Below are 27,474 nucleotides of genomic sequence, written 5' to 3' on the forward strand. Positions count from 1 at the left end.
ATCTTTTGGTAACACTGGTGAAATCTGCACATAAATTATAACAAGACATGAAGACGCAGCTAGAATGGTCACGCAGTAACAACTGAGGAACAAATAATTATTGAATTCAAGTATGAAATAATGACAAGAAATATTTGCATACATGCATAAATGTGTAATATTTTTAAAGGAAAGTCTTCAAGCTGTTCAAGAGACAGCTATTAAAGTTCTCTGCTACATGTTCTGCTGCTCAGTCATGCAATTATAGTCTTGCTGTTGCTGAAACTGGCACAATTTCTCTTTATTAAAGCAGGAAGTAGGAAGAACAGATGTTGATGTTAATGCAGCCACTGGCAGGTGGCAATGGAACAGGACAGTGTCATTGAATGGTTCTTTGCAAATTTTTTTCCATCTTCTGCTGTCGTTGCAGAAATGTGTTGCATTTCTAACATGGCAGAGGCACAGGGAGCCGGGCACACAGCTGACTGAACCTCTGACACGTGGGGTGTGCCACATGGGCAGTGTAGCTGCAGGTGCAGGGCAGTGGCATTCCCCCACAAGCACTTTTATACAGTTAAGCAAAACCTAACAGTTTCTTGACGTGACATTTTAAGGCATTTGCAGTGGTGAAAGACAAGGGCAAATAATGATCTCTGCACATTTACACTGGACTGGTCATCCAGGGAGTATTTACATTTGAAGTAATGAATTTTTATGCACAGTAGTGTAATGCTTTCCCCAGCTGCCTCTTGTTTCCACTCTTCTCTGGTTATCAAGAAGTGTGGACACCTCCACTGCCTCAGGAAAGCGGTCGTTATGCTCCACGCAGAGTTAATTATATGTCAAGGAACCCAGTGGGTCTTTGTCTCAATTATCACATATGTGACAGAAAAGAATAAAATACCTACTTGGACATAGATGCACAGCTTTAGCTTAGCTTCAGGGAACTCTGAGTGATTGGAGGACTGCCCTCAGGATTTGCCTTACATCTGACTGTTTTTTAACATGAATCTATTTTTTTCTTCTTTTTCTGCATGCCTTGCAGTCTTCAAGTCTTCTTGAGTCTGTCCTCACTAAACTTAGGGCTGGTAATTACAACCGCTTGCCTAATGTTTCCCTATATTATTCAATCCATATGTCACCCTCACTCCCTTCTAGGCACGTGTGGGCGTAGTCTGTATCTTTCTGCGTGCAATCCCTCATTGCTGTGATCATTTAAAAGACAAGGGGATACTAAGTCTCAGAAGTCTTGGTTAATCATCCACAGCTGACTATTCACCATATAAATAAATGATGATTCGTCCTCACATGCAACATTGCTTCACAGCAAGGAGCAAAGAGTGTGTGTCTGTAACAGCAGAGAGTGCCAGAAATGGCCAGGCAAGTGCTTCACTCCAACCGCGTTCAGGCATTGCCACCTCCTGGCAGGGCTGGGGTGAGGACACCCTGCTGCCTTGGTGCATGACCTGGCTGTGCAGGCCAGGCTGCTTGCAGATTGTTCTTTGGCAAACTGGCAGGGCTGACTGTGCTGATTTAAGGGGTGAAAATTATGGGTATTTCTCACTGTCTGATTAAAAGCCCACTTTTTGCACAGTGTTAGAAGCAAGGATAGGCTGGACCAGGGCTTTTATGATGTTTGGGTGTGTCTTTATGGAAAAAGCCACATGCTTCCCATACTTCAAAATCATACTCCATGATTTTGTAAATTTGAGCCCTAACCAAAGCTGTAAATACAGAGTTTTCCTCCAGTGAAAAGCCCTCTTAGCATGTTATCACCTAGTCCTTCTTTTCCACCAGCCTCCCTAACTACATGCTGCAGTTTTCTACCCCTTAACTCTGTCATGACAATCATCTGTAGGCCTACACCACCAAGTGGCATTTCTGAGACAAGTCAGTCTAAAAATAGACAACCAGATCCAGACAGCCAAAAGAGAAAGTCTCATCATGCCAGTTGATGGTGCAGCCCTACAAGTGGGAAGGTGCAGCAATTAGGCCAGATTTGCTATGCAGGAAAACATCCACAGAAGAGCAGAGTCTCTCAGTCACTGACTGATCCCCCCCAAAGGTAAGTAGCTGCTTGAAGAGTTGTCTACCTTTCTGCCTTTCTTGTTTACTATTCAAATTCACATTCACACTCATCTAGCCTTAGCTTTCCTGAGAACCTGAGCATGCAGAAACAGCTAAATGAAAGACTAGGATGTTGCTGTTATTATTTTAGAATACCTAGAACAGCTGTCTGAATCTGAGGGAGGCCCCATGTCATATAATGTGACTTAAATCTTGCATAGCTGACATCTGTAAGGCAGAAATTCTTGGCTAGCTGATATAGTGCACTGACTCCTTGCATCTCTAACCTTCCAGATTCAGCTCAGTATTGCGGTAAAACACTTTGAAAAGACTTAGGTGCAGCAACAATGTGCATATTTTGTGAATTTCCTGCTAGGCTTCAGTGGCCTTATCTGTCCTGGTAGGTAGCTTTCACTGTCAGTAGGTAAATCTCAGTCTTCCATAACAATCACGGTAACTCAGTACATATACACACTGCATAGCATCAGGATTTTTTACAAAGCATGTAATTATGAAATGATTCTTGTTAAGACAGCATATTTTGTAAAAGTATCTTTAATTAAAATGTTAAAACCGAATCCATTTATTTCAGGATACTTTATATTCTCATTGTAAACTTTTATTATGTAATAGTGAAGTTAAAAATAATCAAGTAACTCCAGAAAGTGATGTTGACATTCACTCAGAAGAGAAGAAATCATTCTCTAGGTTTGTTATGTCAGACATCACTTTTAAAGAGAGTGAGAGTCAGAGATGAATATATCTCTCATTCTGGAAAACTGAGTACTGTCACTCACTGGTTCATAGAGATTTGTGCAATTTGTTTATAGCTAATATCCCCATAACTGTACTAATTGCACCTGTAGAGATAACAAAATCTCTGCAACATAACTAAAGTGACTAAACACCTATGTATAACCATGGCTAACTTCTACAGAAGCTGGTCTTGTAGAAAAATGTTTCTTAAAAACAAAACAAAAGTAAATCATCTTCAAGGCAAATCACGTTTGGTCACATTTGAAACACAGTCTATTACACTCAGTATCTTCCAGTAGCTTCTGGTGCCTTGCACTGGACAGCCAAGACTAAACTACTAAAAGGCACCGGATATTATTTAACAAATAGACCATAAAAAGCAAAAAAAACCCCAAAAAACCAGTAGCTTCTATATTTTTTTATAGTCCTGCCTTTTATGAAAATTATTTCACCCTTTCTCAGTTTAATTGCTCACACAATTTAATTACTAGAGGAAAAAAAAATACCAACCACTGCATCTCTAAGCATACTCTGTTAACACAAAAATTAAACATGTATACACTAACCAGCCATATGCAATAAATATATCTAACTCTAAATCTTATTCTTTATATTCTTCTAAGATCTCTATATCTAGCAGACAAAATGTAAGCAGATTCCTGAGATACATGCAAATTACAATAAAATAGCTGCTTGTAAGTAATAAGTGATAGAAATGTCTCTATTGATAATATTTAAAATGAGGTTGAGCAAGCAAAGCGTAAGGGTTAAAACAGAATCAGAAATTGATTCCATGATTTGTAATTACTCTACTATACTTCCAATTTAATGGAGATGCACACTACGTCACAGAAAAGTGATAAGAAGAATGCCTTTTCCTGAGATGCCCACTGAGATTTGTTTCACGGGACAAATACTAAGATTTTGGAGCTAGTAATCTTGTTGTCCACATGCTCATTATAAAATATTTGAACTAGATGTGAAATTTAAATTTAGAGGGGGTAAGGTGTGGTGAAATTCTCATATGCTTTTTAAAGAAAGGTTTGAAGAAAAGACAGAAATGCTTGCTGCCAAAATACAACACAGGAGCTATAGTATACCCAGACAGATACATAGAAAAAATATGTCTGGAGAAGGATGGAAGAGCACAGAGAAAGGTAAGAGCTGCTCCATCACAGGTGTATTTTCAGGAAAGCAGTGTTGGAGTTTATGTTAAAATACAGAACCATCTTGGGTGCTCTTATGTTTTCTTCCAAGATGAGATCAAGCCTCTGAGTTCCCAGTTTTCACTAGGTAAAAAAAACTCCCTGAGGAACAGCTGGGCTGAGGAACAAAAGAAAATGGTCACATTTAAAGGATGGGATGATGTTAGAAAGTCAGAACTCTCACTTCCCCTCTGCTTACTTTACTACTAGGAATAATGTGATTTGGTTTAAAGGGGCTTGGTGATAAAATCAAACACACTGTCAGTCAAAGCATATGACACACTTGCACAGTGAATTTGATTCATAGTGAGAAATGTTTATGCTATTCTTCCTTGAGGAAAGGGAAGGCCAGAACAACTAAATATATTTAAAGGCTCATAATGTTGATGAGAAGAATTTAAATTCCAATCTGCATTCCAATATAGGAGAGGAAGAGGGCTAAAAGTCATTAAATAGATTTTACAGGACTGCAAAATATAATGCAAATAAAGCTGTAAATAAAATTAAATTGAATGTAGCAAAAGTATAAGCATCTTGTCCAACATCCTTGCTGCGCACTTTGAGACTGTTTCTCCTCCAGAACTCTTTCTGGGGTAAGAAAAGACAACCTTACAGACACAAGGCTCAGCTCTGAGCTTTTCAGGTTGAAAACAGAAGCACAAAAATCGAGGTTGCTTGGTTTTGGAAAATGTGCTGCTTCTTAGAGGGTGCTGGCTGGAGACGAGGAAGCTGCTGCTCCCCACGCTGTTAGTGAGAAATGTCATAATAGTAGTTGCGTAATCTCATCTCCACTGCAACAAATCCTGGCCGGTCGTCAACGCTGTGGGAAGATGACAAGTGTCACTGTGCAGGAAGGACACAGCTGTCAAGGTTCATGGGCCTTACAGCCCTCGGGACTCTACCTCAGTGACAGCTCACTTAAAGATGCTCACAGTATTTTAAGGCTACAAAAATGACACTACAAAATTAATACCAAGTGACAAATACTACTACAGAGCATCCAGTCAGTGGATTTACTATCATGCCTGTTTGTGGTTGATGAAGGCACTAGAAGAAAGAAATGGTAAATCAGCTCAATTTAATTTTCTACTTCATTTACTTTAGTAATAATCTGGAGAAAGGAATATTTGCCATGCAATATCTACCTTATAAAAATATGGGTAGTACCATCATACAGAGGTGTTAGAAGCACTGAGAAGAGCCTACCACACACCATATGACTCTACCATCTTTCTTTTATATCTGAAATTGTTTCTTTATTTGGAGAACACAATTGAACTGACAACAAGCCCTTACAATTTTACATTACACATTGAGATAGTTACTCTGCCTGGCCTGAACCTTCTTTTTAAAATTTATTTTCTTTCTAATAATAAAGATATTTTACTACAAAAACAAAATCAGCATGCTTTATGATATGTTTGTTACTAAAAACAAAACCTGATCCCTTTCACTGTAGAACTGCTACAGCATTCCTTGAGTCAAACCAAAAAGCAGGAATTACTTTTTGGTTGCACGTTCTTTCTAGAGTACTAGGTTTAATAAAGCTAACATAGGTTAACTAGGTTTAATAAAGCTTTAATAAAGCTAACAAAGAAGAAAGGTACCCAAAAATGAAGTACCAGAGCTCCCTAATGTGGAACTTTCAGACAAACCTATTTGCCTGATGGTGAACTGGAAGAATAAGTGATATTAGAGTAACTTTGGGTGCTTTCTGGAGACTTTCTTACAGTTAAAAGTAACTTCAGCAAAATAGTTTAAAACAATAAATCGTGAAAGAGTTTTAATATATTTTTGCAATATACTAATTTTAAAAAATAGCTAGGCTTTATTTTTTTCTGTATTTCATAATTCTACTTTCTAAATGGTTATGAAACAGAAAAAAATGTTTCTGGCATATCAGAAAAGATGGTTTGCCTCTCACTGATAAGAAGTCAGTGTGGGATCCAACTTGAATATACTCTGTTATTAGAGAAGAGATAAACAGTCAAGAAAAAAAATTAAGAAATAGAACAAACATTTTGGCAACATGACTTTGAAATTTCAGTAAAGCTAAAGCCTTGGAAGTTAAAATTAAACAAGCCACAATTCAAAAAGAAACAATAATATTTGCTTACCTTCAAACATTCTTTTCAAAATGCATTAGACTGCTATTTTTGTGTACTTATTTTTTATGATACCATGTATTTTGTATATAACTCTGTTCTACAAAATTGGCCTTTTGTAGTACACTCTGTAACTCAGATAATTTTCACCTGAAAATGCAATTGACTTCTGAGCTTAGAGTACGGTTGTAAGCCAAACTCCAGCTGAAAAGATGCATTTTGAAGTAACCCCTTCTCACTGCCTTTCTGGCTATTAATCATGTAGATTAAAATGTACTTCTATCAAAAGAGCATCCCATCACACTCACTTGTATGTCCAACACAATTTCATTAGACTATAGACTTCTGTTGGGCAGACTTCAGGACGTTCCATTCGTTCTCCTCTTTCAATCATCTGTGCAACTTCACCACCTTTCATTCCCTGGAACAAGGTGACCAGAACAGTCATCCAAGTTGCAAATGATTACAGCACACATGACAGTATAAATCAAACACAGGTCTGGAACTGATTTTGGGCTATCTTATTGCAGCAAGTCCCTTTAGTTAGGAAAAGATAATGGTTCAAATTTGCTCTGAATTTTTAAAGAAAAAACATGGCCAAATAAAACCACTCACCTTATATGGTTTTTGTCCATAAGAGAAAGCTTCCCACATTAAAACCCCAAAGCTCCAGACATCACTTTTGCTAGAAAATTTGTAGAAATTCATGCATTCTGGAGCATACCATTTGACTGGCCATTTTCCATGACTTTGTGCCTAAAATATGTCATATCAGAAAGGAAAAAAAGCAGACTAGATAAAGTGGTAAGTAGTAAACAACATCTGAATGCACATAATTAACATTAACTTAGATCTACACACATTTGTACTAAGTACCATAACATTTCTGATGCAGTTAGCATTAGAGAAAATGGGTAACAACTTCTTCAAGAGTGTTACAAAATTGTTCTAATCTTCCACTTTCAAAATAATGCATTGAAATGGAATCCATGGTAAAAAAAAACATAGCTAAATGACTTTGAGTCACGTTTTTAGTGGCATTTAATTTAAAGTTGCTCTTTAGAATAATTTTTTTCCATTTGGATCTCACAAAGGCTAAGAGACGTGTCCAGATGGTTGAAGAGGGATGCTCTATTTCAAAGCACAGTGACTTTCTTGTGGCAAACTGCAGTTTACCAAAATTATCCCGTAATACTGCTTTATGGCCATTCAAGTGTCAAGCTATACCAGCACAGTGCTAGATCTAGTGACAGGGGCCTACTGCATCCTGTGGAGTTGTAAAGAAAATGGACTTTGATACTAATTCTCAAGGCCCTGAGACTGAGATTGACAAGCTAGGCTAGGCTAGTGGCAGTGATTTAAGGTGCCTTTTCTGGCAGCAGTGACTACTGTTCCTACACAGGTTTTCACAAGGGAGCATGGGCTTGCTTCTCCTCTGCAGTGTTTCTGGGGTTGAATTATTAGTTTCAAAGAACTGATAAAAGGGAATAAGCAGAAGGAAGAAGCAATTTGAACTGCAGGGGTGATGTATCAGGAAATCAAATATAGACATGGTAACAGCCTTTGTCTCCCACCTCTTACCTTATTAAATGTTGCAATTATTTTAATTATTTTGAGGTGTACAAAGAATTTAAAATCAAGATAAACAAATTTTGCTTAGGTTAATTTATTATTTAACAATGGTATTCTTTCAAAAACCTCCCTTAATTCTGTTCTATAAGACAGTGTATTAGTGCTAGTCTACATTTTACTTGGACATAATGAGAACTGTTTTGCAACAAACACATTTTCACCCATTTATATAAGATAGTATCCCATTTCCATAATAACTTTCAATCTTCTAATGACAAGTTCATCAAAAAGAAATGAAAATAGACAAGTAAAAGGAGACACAAGCTTTTTCTTCCCTACATGTCTGAATGTTGATCACATATTTTGAATTTGAAAATCTAATATCAGGTTATATAATAACGACTGATACATAATATTTCTCATTTTCCACTGCATTTCAACTGAAAATATCCTTATTAGCTATGATACTACACAGTTTTCATGTTGTGCTCAGACCTTACCTTGTAATAACTTTCATCAGCACTTAGAGCTTTAGAAAGTCCAAAGTCACTAATTTTGGCATAATGTTGGGTGACTAAGAGCACATTTCTTGCAGCCAGATCCCTATGAACAAAATTATTCTCCTCCAGGTATTTCATCCCCATGGAAACCTGATGCACCAGCTCTGTTATATTCTTCTCTGTGACATGTCTGAAAATCACAATTGAATTTTCAAGAGGTCAGTAGATCATTTTCATGACTTTTCATGGAGTCCAGCTACAAATCTTTACTCTGAACTTGTCCACATTACACTGGGAACCTGATTCACTTACACTTAGCTAAGCTTTAATTTGAAAAGGCAATCTAAGCTTTGACCTGGGCAAGATATGTGTGATCACATTAATAAAGGAGAAGTTGAAGGATATATAAAAAGTCTTTCATTTATTCAAAGCACTATTTTGGCAGAAATATTTGACAGTTTGTAGACATGTTCCAGTGAAGAATAGCTACAATCATTAATTATTATATTAACAACATTTCAATTTTAATTTTACTTAAAGAAAAATAAAAAATAAAAGACAGGAACTTTTCCATTCCTATGGAATAGAATCAAAGTGTACATACCTATTTTTTTGCAAAAATTTGTTCAATGGCCCAAGTTCAGCCATTTCCATTACTAACATCCAGGCCTCAGCTTCACATATACCTATCATTCGGACAATATATGGGTTATCCAGTTGCTGCATTACATTTGCTTCTCTCAGTAACTCATCCTTTATGGCTGGATCATTACTCTCGTTCTTCAGAATCTTTACAGCAACAGGCTTGGCACCCCTGCAAAAGAGAATCCAGTTCTGGGACTAGTTGCTGAAAAATCAGTGCACCAATGCACACAATCTTCATTAGGTACTTCCATTCATGTGGTACAAATTGTGACAAAAGACAGAATTGACGCTCAGAGGAGAAAAAACCAGCCACAACAGGAACATCTTTCTATCAAATGCTCAGAAGACAGCTAAGCAAAAGAGTGAGAATGAAAAGAACCTGAGAAAATTACAACCTGAGATTGTCATAAAAATGCCTAAAAAAGCCTGAAAAAGCCACTGGACAAAATTTTCTTGTCCACTCTATCAAGGATGGCATAAAGCTTTTCTGGCAAAAAAAGCTACGAAGAGCTTTCTAAGCACTTGGGTGTTTTGGGGGTGAGACTGGAACATACATCACTGCCAGGTGCCAAGGAAGGGTTCTGAAACCCTGAGAATCTAAGCCTACTTCTGCAACCTTCCATTCATACAGCAAACTGACAGAGTGACTGATGAGATCAACACAGCTCAGGTGTGAAACATGGTTAAAATATACACAAGCTGACCTCAGAGCCCTTCAAATTCCTACATCATATATTAGAAAAATAGAAATGCTTTCTGCCTCTGAAAACCTTGGTTAAAGAAATGCCTCCAATTTCAAGAGACAAGAATGTGTACTTAATTAGCCAATGCACATAAACAGCATACTGATAACATTTTACTATGAAAATGCATGAAGAGTCAAGTACAAACAGGGTCTGTTCCTGCTGACATGATGTGATGGAAAATGCTACAACATGTTCTGTCTTACTGAAAATCAACATTCCAGCTTCAGGAAACTAGTATTTATCACACTTCAGGCAAAACTCTCTTTGCTATAGGTAAACTATCCATGGCACTCTCCACATTTTCTGACAGAGATGTTGTGCAGATGGGAAATACTGTGTAGCATTAGTACTTCTGCAAACTATGGAGCAAGGCAGTGGGATTCCTATCTACTATCCCCAGCAGGAAAGAAAACAGTCATAAACAGTACTTTCCCACTTTACGACAAAAATAAGTGCGTAAGTGTACATACAAACAGAGAAACTGGTGAATATTAACTCAAATTAGTTACAGTCTGTCACCCCAAATGACACACAAAGATTACTGCTACCCCAAAAAGTAAAGGCTAGAACTTTTACATATTGGATTCCATGAAAATAAAAGGCAACACTCACTTTTTCATCTTATAGAAACCTTTCTTTACAGTACCAAAGTTGCCAGAGCCAAGTTCACCTTCCTCCAAAGTCAACAATTTCCTGTCAAGAGTGACATTTTTTGGTTTAATTTCATCTGGATCGGCATATGGACTTTCATAGACCTCAGTATCCATGGGTAAGGCCTCTCTCTGATCACCTGCAGTTGAAACAATGAAAAAATTAGACACGATTTCAGAAATTTTTGCTGCCACAGCTAATATATTCATCTTTCCTATGTTCAAGAACATCAGTGTGTTGCAAGGGCATTATGAAGAAACCCCATGCTGTCCATCTATATGCATTTTAGAGCAGACCAAAAGACAGAGACATCCCCCTGGTGACAAGCTGTAACTACAGGGCAAAACCAGGAGGTTCCTTGACAAAAGGAGGGTTAAAGGTTGACCCTTCTCCTTGGCACTTCCCATTAACTACCTCACACAATTCTTCACTCAGAATGCTGCCTTATATGTCCTTCATTCTTAGGCACCCACCTTTAACTGCATTATGCTTGGCACTGTGGATGCAACAGGGCACAATTCTTTCTGTGACATGAGAGGATATAGTTTCTAGAGTCCAGGAAATAATACTCCACTTCAAAATGGAAAAAGAGGTTTCTGCTAAATGATTTTTGTTATAGATGGTGACAGCTGGTATCTTCAGCTACCTGACTTCAGTTATGATAGTGACTATACCAGTACATAACAGAATGTGAAATATATGCAAGAAAAAATAAATAATGACTGAGAAAGAGCTCTGCCATAAGGAAGGAAATTGCATTAATGGCATATATTACTCTACGAACCTCTTTCTGCTCCTGTAAGGCCTCTGCTCCTTTGCAGCACATATGGATTGAAAGGTGCTTCTTCTGGTGGGTGGCCGATAGTTGACTGAAGCTGTAGCACACAAATAAAGTTATTCTGTTTAGCAATGAATTGGTAAGTTAAAAGCACTATTTTTTCCTCCCACAAGAATTTTGGCATAATGTTTACAAGACACATAGGTGAGAAGAAGAAAGAAAGGGATCCAAAAGAGGTTATTTCATTCTGAAGGTTATTGTTAGAGCAGAGAAAGATATTACAAATATTTCAGAACATTAGATAAGAGAGAATTAACTGTAGTGGGCCATGCACAAATCTTATTCTGCAGATTTTACATGCTCTTTTCAAATTTGCCATGTAACACAAGTAGTCAGAAGGATTTCTCTTTAATCTGTCCTTCCTCTTTCTTCAAGCTATCTCTCCCCTTATCTAGGCCATAGAGAAATTACTAGCACAAATGAAAACAAAAAACAATTTTCTGTTTCTCTTGTGGATATTACAGATTTTAATGAAATGGAATCAACTGTAGTAAAATTTACTACTTTCACAGGCTTCAGGGACAAACACCATGGACCAGATACTAGGCCTGTTTGTCTGCTCTGAGGAGGGAAAAGATTACTTAATTAAGCATTGGGCTCAAATACAATTCCTCTGCCTCTATTCTGGACAGAGAAATAATAATACGGTGTACACAAACCGTCTCACCCACTGTGTCTTCTGGAGCTCCTTGCCTGGCACAATAAAGTATAGACGATAGAAACTACTGATCTGGTCACTTCTGTGTGTGAGCTGTTGGGAACATGGAATTACAGAATCTATTTCTGCAGGTTAGTTTCTTCTCAAGTGAAGAGAAACAAAGCTCTAGTGGAAGCTGTCCCTGACCATGGCAAAGGGATTGTAAGGAAATAATCTTTAAGGCCCTTTCTAACACAAACCATTCTATGATTCTGTGAAGTTTCCTACAGTGAACTACTGGATGCAGTAGAAATTTTCTCATTTGGAAACTGCATTTAGTGGGGGAAACACCTGACCTGGGAACTACAGATGTTGAAATCATAATTAAGTTATCTGTCCAGATGGATGAAATAGAAAAGATTTCACTACACAGATTTTACTGCAAGCCATGTGTAGGAAGCCAATTTTCAGCAATATTCTGGCCTAGTAGGATGAGCACATTGACATCAGGCACAGTAGTATTTCTGACTTGGAACAGTGCTAAAAGGCCATTTGCTGTCAAGGCAAGCCACAAAACCCCAAGACAGTTCTGGGATATGTCAAGGAACAAACTGACTGATCTACCATTCTCAAGGCAAATGAAGGCATAAACCAAGATCCTTAGCTCTAGTTTTGTTTTTCTAGACTGATTCACTCTGGCAGCTTTCCAAGACCCGTGTCACTCTATTTCACACAGGCAATTCACTAACCCCAAACCCTCATTAAGACTGGAAGTCAACTGGCATACTTTGAACTGGCCAAATGTAATTAATGTACACCAAATTTTGCACACCTCAAGAATCCATTCACCATTGCAGAACAGCTAGTAAAAACATAGCTCTGGCTAAGACATAGCTGAGTCCTCACATTAGACATGTGCAATTAGAATTGCTCTTCACAACTCAAGAACACAACAACAAAAAATCCAAAAGGATTGTATGCTCTTGCTCTGCATAAAAAAAAAAAAAGTACGTCACTTCCATGCTTGCAAATAAAGCTCTGCAGTTGTGAACTGAAAATCACAGTCACACCAGATAAAACAAAGTGGGTTCTCTTTCTCAGAGAGCTGCTTATGTTTAAGAAGAATCACACTGTCTTATTTATCATTATTGATCTTGGTTAATACATACAGAATTATTTCAAATTGTTGCATATTGATTAAATAACTTAGTAATGTTGTTTATGTTAACATTCCTACTTTCCTTTTTATTTAACTATCATTTAAATGCAGAGTCCTTTCTGCCATACACTTTAAAACAGCAAGTATAATTCTGCAGATCTTTTTTGGACAAAAGGATCTTTGTCTTAATACATCTGAGGTATAGGATAACTGATTACTTCTTGTATTCTTACAAGAAACAGAGAATGGGCAAGATGACCAAGGAATTATTCAACCAATAAAAAGGAGTACAAGAAAAGAGTCCTCTAGAGGAGCCTTTTAAAATTGTGACATATGAATGAAATGGCTCCAACTACTCTAAATCTGACTTTTACAGTGATGATTATAGTTTTATAGTTAATAGCATAGTACAATTCTCATGAAGACAAGTTGTACAGCATGTGCAATATTCTTTCAGGTTAATAACTCTGATTTGAAAAAATGCATGAAGTCAGCTTATTTTATTAAAATCCAATAGCTAAATACTGCATGACAAACACCTCTTTAGCCATGAGAGGAGAGGAGCTTTGGTTACAGCATCTCAGTGCCACTAGGTGGCAGGATTTCACTTAAATTGTCCAAATTGACAATTTTACACTAGTAAAACAGACTGAAAATTTTTGATCTGGATCTGAAAATGTAATACAAATAGTGCATTTGTAAAATTTAAAAAAAAATCTCAAAAGTGAATAAATATAACATAACAAATTAAATAAATATTTTTTTTTCTGCTTTACTGTCTGAAATTCGCTTTTGACACGGTAGAAGTAACTGTGTAATTAACCAGGTCTAAAGTAAACTGCGCTTATTGGGGTTAATGAATAGTTAAAATCTTGGAATATTTCAGAACACAACTTTAGTCTATTAGAGTCTGAAATCTGGCAGTATGATGTGGGTCTGAGTATTCCAGGTAAAGTACATGTAAAGGGCAATCAAATCGGGTTTCTGAAATTATTTTCCTAAATGACTGGTTTTACTCTGCCAATATGCTTCAGTCTCTACTCTGTGTATGTTGTCCAGAAGACAGAAAAAGTTTTTGACAGCAGAAAGTGACCAGAGCAAGACACCAGGTTTTACCAGGTTAACAGACAGCAGTGTGACCAAAAATATGTCTGCAGAGATCAGAACCGACACCCATTTTCTGAATCAACCCAAAATGTGTGACAGTTTGGCATTGTATTTCAGATGGTTGAGAGCAGATCGTGAGACTGTGTCTGTATTCGTGTATGACAAACACATATTGAAAAAGAGGTATGGGTCCTGTAGGGATACACAGCTGACAACAGCTTTTGGCACTTCAGCATAAAAGTGAACTGAAGCTGCAGGAAAATAATCTGTGTTATTTATCAGGATTATCAAACACAGTATATATCAAACACAGCTTTTCACTCTGAACAGTAGCATATCTCTAGGGCTTTTCATGCCTGCTTATTTTTGTTGAACAGCAGCTGGAAGTAAATCAATAAACATATAGACTCATGGATCAAATAGAGGCATACATACTATTCTCAGTATGCAAACAAACTCATAGCTACATGCTTCAGAACTACATCAATTACTGGACAGCACCATTTTCTGGCCATGCGAAAGCATTTTCACTAGGACAGGGCAGGGCTTCCCTTGGCTCCCTGGAATATTGCCAATTTTCCCATTTGGCTTGGTCTTGTGACATCTTATGCTTGCCTAAATGTGAGTGAATGCATAAGAAGACTTGTGCACATAGGTTATGTAAGTATGTATTCTGTTGTTTTTATTGTTCCCTAAATGTATTCAGTAATAACATAATTGTGTAAGCAAGACAATTTTCTGATTAGAAAGGAAAGTAGAAATATAATTTTGTTCTATTATAACTGAGCGGTTTTGAAAAATATTTTATCACATTTCATTTGCAGATATATTGAGATCTGCATTTTTTTAGTATGCAGATCTCAATATTTCTGCAAATGAAATGTGATAAAAATAAAAAAGAGTCCCTCTATTTTTAAAACTCTTTCAAACCCATTGCTTCAGCTATAAAATCAAGCCCATAATTATGCAGATTATTAGGATAGATGCAGAAAGCTTACAAAATCTTAACAATCTAATTGTTAGTAGTCAAGACAGTAAGTGAAAAGAGGAGGAGAAGAGAGTGAAATTAGTCATTTAAGTATTTTTAACTCAGTAAAAAACCTAAAAAAAGTATATGAGGCACCTTTTTGCTGCCAGCCTTTGGGAAGGTGTACGATTTGAGTCTTGAGATAATTCCACCTCCTGCCCAACTCTAGAAACCACAATGTCAAAGAGGAACAGTAAATGTGTCATGAAAATAGCTAAAGATATTTCACAAAACAAAAACACTCTAAAAGAACAAAAACTCCCAAACTTTCTGTTGCTTGTGCCTTCAAGTACACACAGATGATGCATCAGAAAAACGTAGTACCGGAAGTCTTAGTATTAAATTTTATTTCATCTATATTACTGTCAAGCCATCCTGAACCTGTAGACATACCTTAAGGCAGTTTTTAAATTCAAATGCACTGTCCTTTGTCCAGATCTTTATTTATGGAGTATGTTTCTCCTGCCTCTGCCACTGAACTTTAGTCCCCCAATTCCCAAACGTATTTAGAAACGAGTAGATAACTTTCGTGTCTAGAGTATGACTAATGTATCAAGCAAAATCTGAAGCACACCTTGGTCATACAACAAACAGTGTGGTTTTTGAAGCAGAAACCATGCTAGGTAATATTTATTCCAAACAAAAAGGAACAGGATTTACATTTTACACACACACTTATGTTCTGTATAAAGATACCTTTAAAAGATGTGCAAATATATTTTACAAGAACACATTAACTTAATTAAATGTGACAAATTCGCATTTTTAGGGGTCATTGAGAGATCATACATGAATATTAAAAACTGAGATGGAGCACTTACTGTTCAAACATTTAGTCTGATGCTGAGGCTAAGACAACAATCTGATCGACATTTTCAGTCAATTTAAACAGCCTTTGAACTTAGATGTTCTGCACTTTTTAACAGCCCATTTGGATTTCTTATTTTCTGAAAAGGTAACCTTTTTAATTGATAGGGTTGATATATTCCCTAGTTTTCTTTTAAAAGAAAATGTCTGATTTCACATTAAAAAGGTGTCTTTTGTTTCAAGACACCAAGGACAGCCATGTGGTCCCCTGATGCTGCTGGAAGAACAGCAGAAGAACAGCTGGAAGAACCTTTTTGATGCTTGACATTCTTCATAGCTGTGATACATAAAAATTCAGTATACTGCATATTGAAAAAGGTTACTGAGTCAGCTATTTTCTTTTACTTCATGAAATTTTCGTTCCATATTGGGAATAAATGAAACCTGAAGTACTACTTAGTTACAGTTTTAAAATAGATAAATTCTCTAAGAGGTCAAGCACTCTGTTTCACAAGCTGAGCATGGTTCTCATTATACTTTTTAAACAAGAGTATCAACCAGCACTTGGAAAAGCAACCGCCTGTAGTTATGGTAATACTGCTTAACTCACATATTTGTATTAAACCTACAAATGCATGTTGAGATGAGTACCTCATCAGGCACAGCAAATAGTTACAATTAGGCTGTACTCACAAAGTTTAGGTCTGTTATCACCACCTAAAAGACTGTGACTAAACAAAATACTGAGAAAGGTTAAGAGGAGAATTTGAGAAATGGCCAGAATTTGCAGGTTTTCTATAATGTCATCAGCTGGAGAACTGAACTAAAGACTCATCTCAAAAGCTCCTCTGCTGGTTTAAATATATATTGGGATGAAATTGATTGCAGGGAGAAAAAAGTAATTTACAAAATGGAAGGGGTAAAAATCACCTTAAACCTAGCCATGGAGCCTGATGTGAAAGGCAAGAAACATCCCAGTGCATGCATGTTCTGGGAGAAGCAAGAACAAGCAACTCTCCATATTCTGCATGGAAAATTACCTTCAATACAGATATTTAGCATAAAGTCCTTTATTTTGCAGAGGAAGCATGTTAGTATCACTAGAAAGGAGATTTCCATATTACATTAAACTTCAGCATTTTGTTACTCCAAATTTGTCCATGGAACAATAGCAAACATTAGACAAATTTGATGTAGATTTACATCCCTGATTTAAATTTTACTCCAAGCTCTTATAACCAACAGTTTATAGATAAATCATTTGGACAGTATGCCTTGCATATCATCCAGCAGTTGTTCCTACAATTCATGTACCTTCTTAAATTCAAAACAGCTTCAGATTTGGGCATTCTATTCCACTAAGACTTTGGAGTAGCACCACTGTATTTTAGGCTGCAATATATACATAAATGAAAAACATATTGAAAAATTGGTCTGGATGGGAGCACCAGTATTAGACTGTTGCTTAGAACTGGCCATTATGTATTGTTCCTCTGCTTTCTCTCTTTTGCTTTTTTATTATAATCAGTCCTTTCTCATAATGATCATCCCTGCTGTCATGCTGTGGATTGTCTCCTGCTGGACTGTGCAGTGTCAAAAACAGGTGGAAGTCTATCAGCTGATACCTTGCCAGAGTTGAACAACCTGGAAACACATTGATGTTTCCCTTTCCTCTACCAGCATGGTGGTTGCTCATTCTTGTTCCTATCGTGATTCATCGCAGGCATAACATTCTCTGAAAAGCTATGTCTGTTTGCTATTCTGTGATTTATATCTGACTATAAAAAGTGCAGTAGCTTGCACTAGTTTCTACTGAGCCTCACCCTTTTTTTCCTTCCAGGACATTCACCTAATTCATCACAATTATTTTGATACTCAATTCAAAAATTCACTATTCCAATTTACATATTTTGGCAATGCTTTCATAGATAAAAAACCCCATGCAGTATACTAGAAATGTCAGAAACTCCTAAATGTTAATTATCATGGTGTAAATAATATGAAGATAGATTGCACATCTTCCATATGAGATTCTGTTTGTATTATGTGTGTTGGTGATTGTATTCCTTCTCTTCAAGCTGGCTTAATTTTTGGTTTTGTGTAATCTGAATAATTCTATTTCAGATATATTAAAAATCTTCATGAGTTACTGCTTTTGCACACAAGTATTAATGCGTGAGAACCTCAAAATATTAAGTGTAATTTTTGAGCTCCATTAGCAGTATTAGTTATTTAAAATTTTCCATTTTCTATATTTATATAACAAGAAAGTAATTTAGCAGGCTCATTTTTAAAAAGTCACAAAGAAAACACAAAATTCAGATTTCAATTTTAAGAAATTCAAAATATCAAATATATTGAAGATTAAAACAATGTTTTAGTACAGTCTTTGCAAAATATGCACTTTCACTTAGCTTTGGTGCATTTCTTTTTAGCTATCATGACAAGTCTTAAGCAGCAGCAGTTAAATTTACACTTATATTGTGAATTTTCCTGTGGATATTATGAAATGGACACAATATTACCACACTGAATGTGCTTGCCCTATCTCTACAAGTGCATGTATACCAGATGATACACATGTGGTCTTGTGTGCTTAAACTTCATGGACATCCTTGTAAATGGTACAGATCCAAACCTCAAGGCAGTATTTTTATGTTTAATTTTCTAATTAAAAATACAATTATAATAAAGAAGTAATAAATTTTAAAATATTTCTAATTAAAAAGGGATTGATTTTGGTTGCTTAATTTCCAGTTCTTTATAAAGGTGCCTGATTTTCAGAAGTAAAGATATGAGAGTGGTTATTCACAGGCTTGCAAGGAGTCAATTGTATTGAAATAGAGGTAATTGCTTATTTGAATATTTTTTTTTCCTATAATATGGGACTGCATCAAGATAATGATCTAAATTATTAAGTTATGCAGGGAAATGACTGAAATTAACTCCCTATTTCAGATGAAATCAACTGCCTTGAACAAGACAATATTATGTGATTCTGTGGACGTATCACACCTCATATGGCTTCTGTAGTCAATGGACTTTGAGAATTTGGGTAGTTATAGTACCAGGTGGAATTGCTCACTCTTCATGGAGTGGATGAAAAAATCACCCCTAAAGCAGTGCATAAGAAATGAAACTCTTGTGCAAAGTCTGATGTTATCGGCACAGACCAAATATATGAAAATAGAATGGAACTTCCAGAAAATAAATGGAACTTCCATTTCTGCTTCAATCAGCAAATTCTCAAAGTGAACAGCATAAGCAATGTGGTATCTCTCCTCTTAGTGTTGATACAACATTACAGAACAGGACCATCTATGAGGCATCTTGCCTTTGTAAAACACTGTTTTATCCCATACATTATATATGTAAAAGAAGTTCACAAAATTAAGTTATGATTAGCACATCCAAAACACTGATGAAAGCAATACCATGACAGAATATGTTAAGTTTCTTTTCAAATCACTGTTTAACTCAAGAAAAATAAACTCCCAGATTAAATAATACCTAAGAATTAGTATTCCCAGAACAGTATGTGACCATAATCCTCCTCAAATGAACGCTATTGCTATACCTCCACCTTCTCTTACCTTAGGAAGTGTTCCAGAAGAAGGATGAGTATTAAAACCAAGATTATCTGCAACAGAATCAAATGTAAAATGATACTGAGCAAGGTGAGGAATTTGTGTAAGAAAACAGAATTTCACAGAGGGGACCAACTGTGCAGTTTTTAGATCACATTACAGTCTCTCTCTTGGATTATTTTCTTTGCTTTTGTCTCATATGCAACAGACTCTGGTACTTCCGGCCACAGAGACAAAAATTAGTGCAGGGCCTAAATGATTCAAAGGAGAATGAAAATAATGGTGGAAAAAAAGCATGCAATGATTCAAATGAATGGAAAAAGTAAAAACTTCAGGGTTGGACTTGATGATCTTTTCTAACCTAAATGGTTCTATGATTATATTTTATTATTCTCTATGCTCTCACCATGGCACTGGCATCCAGTTAGAATGACAGAAGGTGGCTTTAGAGAGAGAAAACCAGTTCTGGAAGAGCACAAGTTGGACACAGTCAGATGCGTCTTTTTCCCTTTTCAGTCAGGGCAAGAAGGAGGACAATGTCTCTTCAGTGTGACACGACATTCAAGAAGAAACAGGATAAAAAGCACACTGACACTTTCCCCCACCTTTTCTCCTCCTTTCCCACAAGTTATCAAGGAATGCCTCTCTGCCCCCAATTTCAGTGTTGGGTGCAGCCAGTGCCTTGTTCTGCCCTGCTCCCCCCAACACAGGAACTCACCTGCTGGGTGCATGACTCACTGCACCCATGATGAATTCCTGCAGCAGCACTGCTGCTGTGCCTGCTGCAGCTTGGAGTAAGGACACTGGAGCAGTGCTGGGAAGACCACTTTGTGTTTGTGGTCCAAGTAACACACACTGCCACTCTGAGCAGCAAAGCACATTTCTGATCGAACAATAATTTAGATCCAGCAGTAATTTGATTTGGTACCCCTAAGCTACAGGATCTGCCTCCATCATGCCCAGTCTGGCAGATATTACCTCATTCGAAAACATGGAAAATCTGCACCCACCTATATGGGAAGTGAAAAAAAAATTCACACGTATTTATCATAATTATCATGTCTTTTAACACATATTAAAATAATATTAATAACTCACCATTTTCTGAGCCATGTTGAGGACAAGGAATGGTAAGAACCCTTAATAATCCATCTGGTTTGTATGAATAATGCTCAACTAACTAGCAGAATGAGAGGGGAGGGGAAAAAAAAAGAAATAATGAGAGAAAAAGATAAGAAAATATGAAGGTGGTATCATTAAATATATTGTCTCTTTAGAAATGTGCACGTATGTACAATACTTGATATATATTACAACAAATGACCTTGGAATACAGCACATCTTTACTGCACGTTATTTGCTTTATTTCTATTTAGCAGGGGTGCATGTTTCTGAAGTAACTTCGTGGATAAATGTGCAATGTGATCCAGCAATTGGATTTATAAGGGTCAGTATTCCCTCCAGCTCTTCTACTAAACAGCTTTGTAACTCTGAGCAAATAACTTATTTTTATGCCTCTTATGCCTCTGAGTTCCCATTCTCTCTCTCCCTTTTCTTTTCTTTTTCTTTTTTCTAATTTTTGGGGATAATTACAGTGCCAGAATTGCCCTAATATGCAATGCTTTCTTTGGACCTCAGAATTGCAATGGGATGTGCACAGTTAATAAATGTAGCACCAGCAGTTGTGGCCATTTGTGCACCTGGATTGTCCTCTCCACATCATCTTTTACAGGTTTGTTACTGCTATTTTCCATTTGGGTATAAAGGAGAAGGTCTGTGAGTGTAAGAGTTGCAGGCATGTTTACAGTTCACAAAAATTGTAAGATAGCAGAGATGCTTTTAAATTTCTAGTGACATCAGGAAAGAAAAACAAAAATCTAAGAATTAATATATGCAAGCAAAGATTCGTATTTTAGATCTGTGACTCACTTAACTCATTTTAATAGATTTTTAAGCAAGAGGACATAAGAGATTTCTGCAGGGATTTCAATTCCATTAGTATTTTCAATTTACACAGTCATTTCACCAGTATTCAGTTTTAGTATCAACTATAGCATAGTCAGCTATGGATTTCTTCTTTGCTTAATCTTTACCAGGGTTCAGACACATTTGGGTGGTAAGCCTTAGCAAGCCATGCTTTCAGCAGACTTGAAGGTAGAGAATTTCAAAGCTAAAGACTGCATTTTGTGCACAACAGCTTAAGCCATCCTCTTTTTGCTTGTTAGAATTCTGTTGGTTGCTGTCATAAATGACATTAGCAAAAGACTAAACCAAGCATACCCATTATTGAGAATGGTTACTTGCAAATACAAACAGACTTTCATTGCAAGAATGTTCAGCTCATAATATAATAACTAATAATAATCACAGTTTTGAACTAGCCAGGCTGCAACATCACATTTAAAAATTATTAAACTCTCTACACTCACATAGCTTCGTACATTAACATATGTTTTCTTCATGTACAGAAACCACACAATGTTGAAAACGTATGACAAATAATCTGCCAAAACATGTTGGTTTTAGCCAAATAATACTGTCACAAGGAAAAATAAAACAACGTTGGTCAGTTGGTCAGTAATATGGAAATGTCATGACAGATTCATGTGACATAAATTTAACAGACCTGCCACAGGGTGTCAAATCTTTTTCCGTCTGGTATGGAGAGTTTTCCTGTCTTATCTCTGTCAATACGATAGTGCAGTACTTTTCCATCATTCAATAGGCACAGGGCATAGGAACCATTGCTGTCCCTTTCTCGAATACTGTAGAAATAAGAAAGACTTTCAGGATTTAGCAGGAATGAACATTCTTTTTGAATTACTCTTTCCTCAAAGCTTTTGAATTAGAACCAAAACAAAACCAGCACTGCAACTTCTGAAATAATTTTGTGAAGCCTTTCATTTATTTCTTAGTGTAATTAAATTTCAGGTAAATTGACTAAAATTTCTGGTTTTTTTTTCCAAAAAGGCAACAGATGAAAACAAAAAAATCAATTATGTAAGGTACTGTAAGGCAGCTACAGAACACTGTACGCTGCATACAGCACTCTTTGGGCAAATATGCATTTTAAAGTCTTGCCTCTCTAGTATCTTTTATTTTGAAATAAAGAGATGACAGTAAGAACAGAAGATAAAATACTAAAAGAATGTAATGTGAAAAGGCAAAATTTTTGAAATAGCTTGCTGTGTGGCTTGGAATTTAAAGAAAATATTATATTTCTGTAATCATTAATTCTTATAATTTCAGGAAAGGTGTTAGTGCTTTGTAGCAGATTTCACAAAAAAATCATATGAAACTTAACGTGGTATTGAAGTGTACGTATCTCATCTAAACTTCACCAGGGAGAGACAGCCAAATGCAATATAAAAACTTTGTCCAAAATTCATCGGTAGGATGATCTCCTCCTTCCAGGAGACCTGTGAGTGCCCTCTGAGATGCCTAAAAAGCATGACAGAGTTGTTATATGTTTACTTAGGGCTAGCTGACACTGAGACCAGCATATTCAGATTACTGGACCCAGAATAGATGGGAGTTTGTTACTAGCTCCATCATAGTTGGTGCAACATTTCTGAGTTTAGAAAGAAGGCTTTTTCTTTCAGACAGGTTCCCATGTTCACTGACAGCTGACAGTATAACAGCAATAGAGTCAAAATAAAATTGACTGGCTTTTTTTCTTTTTTGAATGAAAAGCTTATATTCTGGAGCACTAAAACATTTCTTCTTCTGGTGTGCATAGAAATCTACTTACTCTCCCTTGAATTTTTGAACAGCCTTGAAAAGAAATATAGCAGTAAATTCTCACTAAGGTGTTAAGAAGCTTTGCTGGTGCAACACTGGTACTTGCTCTTATATCTCAAGAGACTGCAGAGGCAAGCATTAAAGTATTCTCCTCAGCTGACTCTCTCAAGGCTGAAGTAAAACTGTACTTTGTCTGAATTACTTATGCACCTTTTTCTTTCAAACAGCATGATTCTTGTTGCCTAAGATGTGAACAGAACACTGGCTAAAAGAAAAGGGAACTAGGGTCAGTTTTTTGTTTACTGAAACTAAAGTAACTTGTGTGAGTCTCTAAAGCAAATTGAAACACATTGTGGTTTCTTCATGGCATATAGGTATTTTCTCAGCATGCTGATTTCCTGTGCTGACTGACCAGTGAAGAGTGACTTTTACTTTGTCTTCTTCTGACCTGCTCAAAGCAAATAAACCTTAGAAAAATATTTTCAGAATGTAAGGCATTGTTTCTAAAATGCAAACAAATGGCATTTCATTACAATCAGGCTTCTGTTCAGAATAGCACAAATAATATTATAAAAATGCAATGGATTGTTTCTTAGTAACAAATATCCTTCATGTTTCACAGGAAGAAATGGAGGCTCCAATACAATTCAGTTCTACTGAAACTGGTTCTCATTTGCAAGAGTTGTTACGCTCATGAGAGGCATTGCAAACATTTCTTGAAAGCACAGGCACCCATGGGAGGGGAGAGTCCTGATTTCTGAAGACTATGGCACAGACCCAAACAGGTCTATCACCCAGATCACTTCAGTGCAGGATTTAAGTGGAGTTCAGGTTTATAGGGTTGTAATCACATTTCAGAGCTTTTCCTTCCCCTAACCAAACAGCTACACAACTCTGGAGCCATCTGCAGCTCACAGCCATGTTAACTTCTGTCAGACAGCTCTATCACTGCACATCCTGAAAACATCTCAATTCTAACACACGATCAATCATGGCCCAGCGGGACCCTTTCTGCCTTAGGGTTATGGAGCAGGTGGGTTTTAAGCTGTAGTCAACTCCAGCACCACCTAGATCCCTACAAAAGACGAAATCAGGGGATACACAACCTGGATGCCCACAAAACATGAAACCAGAAGATACTACCATCTTTCCAAATATGTCTGAAAGGCAGAAGTATCAAGTGCATTGAATTGACAGCTTAAGTCTTAGTTTTGGCAAACTGAACTCTTACTGTGTGACATGGATTGCACCAAGCCACGTTTCACAATTTCACTTTGGTTTTGCAGACTGCGGTAATAGCCGTCTACCTTAGGCTAAGCCTCCAGAACTGCAGCTGGGTAACAGTATCCCGTTCTATGTCAACAGTTGCTGTAAAAAATAGAATAAAAGGCAAATACTATTCAAACTAAAAGGCTGTAACCTGAAACCACTTTGAATGGACAGAGAAGTTTCACATTTTGATGGTGTTGCCTGTATTACCCAGAGCCCTCACATCAGATCTGAGAGCTCTCTTCATATATTATGGAACTTTCCTTGTACAGAAAATAACAATTTTCAGGATGTTGAGAAAAAAACCCCAAAATTCCAAATGCACTCTCTGCTTTAAAGCGCTCTGAAATTAAACAAAATATTTACTGTTCTTCAATAAAAACTGTTAAATAAAAAGGTCTTCATTGAATAATTTTGGCAAGGAAAGAAGCCAGCAGTGAGGTATCACCTGTTCTTCCATTTCAGAGAAGAGAATCACAAATGTTCAGAAGAAAAACAGAAAGATAATAAACACCTGTAAATAAACAACACCATTGTTTCATGCAGTGAATTCATCATAAATATGGACAACCTCATTGAGAACAGATTTGAGTACATAGCTACATAGCTGTATTAGAGAAGTGCCAAGGTATCTGTATTTTTTTGTGACATACATTTTTAAATCAGCAGAATAAGGAATGTAGAAATTAAAATTGTTACCTGACACAATGCAGAGAATATTTAGGCATTGATTTTATATTTCATGCAATGTGTGTTTGAGTATTTTTTGTGGTTTTGGCAGGGCAACCTAGACAGCAACAAATAACAATTTGGAGCATTATTACAGACAGTGTAAATAGCTATCCATTCCTTCCTTTGGTATTTTGATTTGGAAGCAAAAAGAACAATGTACCAATTTTTTCTCTTTCCATCTGAAAGCCCAAATTATCTGTCTCTTTCTAAAGAAAAATATCCCTGAGGGTCAAAGAAATAAATTGCTACTACAATATGCCTCATTGACTGTGTAGAAAAAAACAGAATTCACAGCATTCTGCAGTGGAGAATTATGAAGAAAATAAACAAGCAAAATGCTTGCTTTAAGAATGGCGTGAAATTATTCCTGATCCTGAATCCAAAGGCATGATAAATTTTATTCTTGGCATTGCTTTGCCTTCTCAGCAATTACAGCTTTGTTGATGCCAGAGATACTGACATTCCCCACTGCTGACGGAACTCCAGCCATTCCCTGCTTGTCTTGCCCTCTCTCCTCATGACCATCTCTCTGGTAATGCTATTAACAACATGGCTACTCATTATCACTTCAAAGATCTGCTGCACATTGCATATGTTCCAAGTCTGCGGGTAATAAGAAATGAACTTGGCGCCATCTGTGAAAGAATTATACCAAGGGCAAAGTGGATTGACTGCTGTCTTCATTTGCATCACTTCTTCTCCCCTGTTCGCTGACACATTCAAAGCTGTTTCAGAAATGTCAGAACACTACAGAATTTAGGAGATATCTCAGCTTCACACTATTGCTATCTACAATGCAACCTAAAAATTCATCTCCTGGTGAGCCTGCTGCAGAGTTACAAATACTTTTGTGAGAAGGATTGCATCAAATTCATCTGTTTAGCTGACTTCACCCTGGCAGCTAAATACACCATGCTCCACCAAACCCCTAACAAAGAGCTCTGCAGTAAAGCTGCACCTGAAATAGATCTTAGTACCGCTATCTCAGTTAGGTCACAGCTTTTCTTCGCACCTCAGACCCACTCTGCTGCTGAAGCACCCAGTGCAGAACCCATTTTGAGAGGCCACAGCTCTGCTGCACTGGTCTGCAAGTGGCACCCATGTACCTAACTGAAGATCAGTAAAGAGCTCTCCCAAAGAGTCATGGGCATCATCCAGGGTGCTGTGGAGAGGAAGACAGCACCTCCAGAAACACAGTTCATTGTCTGTGTGTTATCATTTACCTTGAAAAGCTTTTATGGTCTTTTATGGCTTGTCTAAGCCTAGTAACTCCTTGGCACGCTCAAGAGAAACTTCATCATTAATTAATATCCCTGAATTAGGATGAAAACAAGTAGGATTGTTTTTATCTTCTATGATGTCAACAATGTCCAGTCCCTTTTATGGATAGAAGCTTAATACTGATAGAATTATCTAAAGAATTCTCTGCATGGTCAGAAAAATGACCTAGCTCAGTATGCAGTCTGGTAGCAGCTAACTACCAGAAGAAGGCAGCAATATTAGTGTAAATATATACTGCTACATATACCAGAAACAGAAATTTTTGGTCAGACAAAAGACAATAAAACTCTTACGGAAACTGCACTTCAAAGCTCATTATTTTGAAATAATGTTACTAGTACTAAGTATTGTGACATATAAGAGACAGTTTAGTTTCTAGTTGTCGTGGAATGCCATGATGTGGCATATTACTGTGGTTCATTATAATAGTCTAAACTAGATTTGTCTTCTTTAATATTCTCATTACGTATTGAAGACACTCATATGACACCAAAATAGTTTTCTACTTTTCTTTTACACAACTGTTCATATTTTATGTGAACTACATACAGCTATGAACACATGTTAAAAGTTTATATAGACTGAACTGCTAATTTGCAATGCCTTCACTCACAATTTCCCTAATACTGAATTTTTAAGTTTAACAGTATTTCTGAATATTCTTTATCCTCCTCCAACTTCAGAACTCCTGGTTTTTAATGCATAAGCAAAATCATATGCTTGTATAACTTAAGTGGTCATTACTGAAGGCAAGATATGCCAACCCTTACCACACAGGAGAGACGTTTCTAATGTGAAACTACAGAGGAAACTAACTCTTCTGCTGTTTGCTTTTAGTAAAGTTATAATTTATTTTTCAACTCTTCCACATATGCATGCGTGAACTCACACAGATATCAACAATATTATAAATATTTAATTATGCATTACTAATAAAAATACTATTACAATATTAATAAAAGTATTACCAATATTAACAGTTTGATCTATGATCAGTGTTCCCTACCAGACACAATGTAATAAACCCCAGAATCTTGGTCAAGAACCATCCCCCAATATAGAA

At 36.7% G+C, this 27,474-nt stretch overlaps 1 protein-coding gene and 1 long non-coding RNA gene across 4 annotated transcripts in view; one reads left to right on the plus strand and one right to left on the minus strand.

Moving 5' to 3' along the window:
• Window positions 1-2,585: 2,585 nt before the first annotated feature.
• The window catches only part of SYK (spleen associated tyrosine kinase), a 48,478-nt gene continuing 23,589 nt past the window's right edge, over window positions 2,586-27,474 (minus strand). For 2 of the 3 annotated variants that reach the window (XM_059873983.1, XM_059873981.1), the window contains exons 4-14: window positions 22,015-22,153; window positions 20,487-20,568; window positions 19,395-19,441; window positions 15,091-15,159; window positions 11,011-11,101; window positions 10,188-10,365; window positions 8,789-8,998; window positions 8,185-8,374; window positions 6,728-6,868; window positions 6,421-6,533; window positions 2,586-4,827 (exon numbers count right to left, since the gene is read on the minus strand). In XM_059873983.1, the coding sequence (XP_059729966.1) occupies window positions 4,755-4,827; window positions 6,421-6,533; window positions 6,728-6,868; window positions 8,185-8,374; window positions 8,789-8,998; window positions 10,188-10,365; window positions 11,011-11,101; window positions 15,091-15,159; window positions 19,395-19,441; window positions 20,487-20,568; window positions 22,015-22,153 (1,333 nt within the window). In that variant the 3' untranslated portion in view covers window positions 2,586-4,754. The remainder of the gene's footprint in view (window positions 4,828-6,420; window positions 6,534-6,727; window positions 6,869-8,184; window positions 8,375-8,788; window positions 8,999-10,187; window positions 10,366-11,010; window positions 11,102-15,090; window positions 15,160-19,394; window positions 19,442-20,486; window positions 20,569-22,014; window positions 22,154-27,474) is intronic. The other variant, XM_059873984.1, reaches the window with a different exon arrangement.
• LOC132341868 (uncharacterized) lies at window positions 20,564-24,794 on the plus strand. Its single transcript, XR_009490340.1, has 2 exons — window positions 20,564-21,120; window positions 23,752-24,794. It is a non-coding gene; the product is annotated as an uncharacterized LOC132341868 (long non-coding RNA).

This window comes from Haemorhous mexicanus, chromosome Z (genome assembly GCF_027477595.1).
Source record: "Haemorhous mexicanus isolate bHaeMex1 chromosome Z, bHaeMex1.pri, whole genome shotgun sequence".
Taxonomy (NCBI): domain Eukaryota; kingdom Metazoa; phylum Chordata; class Aves; order Passeriformes; family Fringillidae; genus Haemorhous; species Haemorhous mexicanus.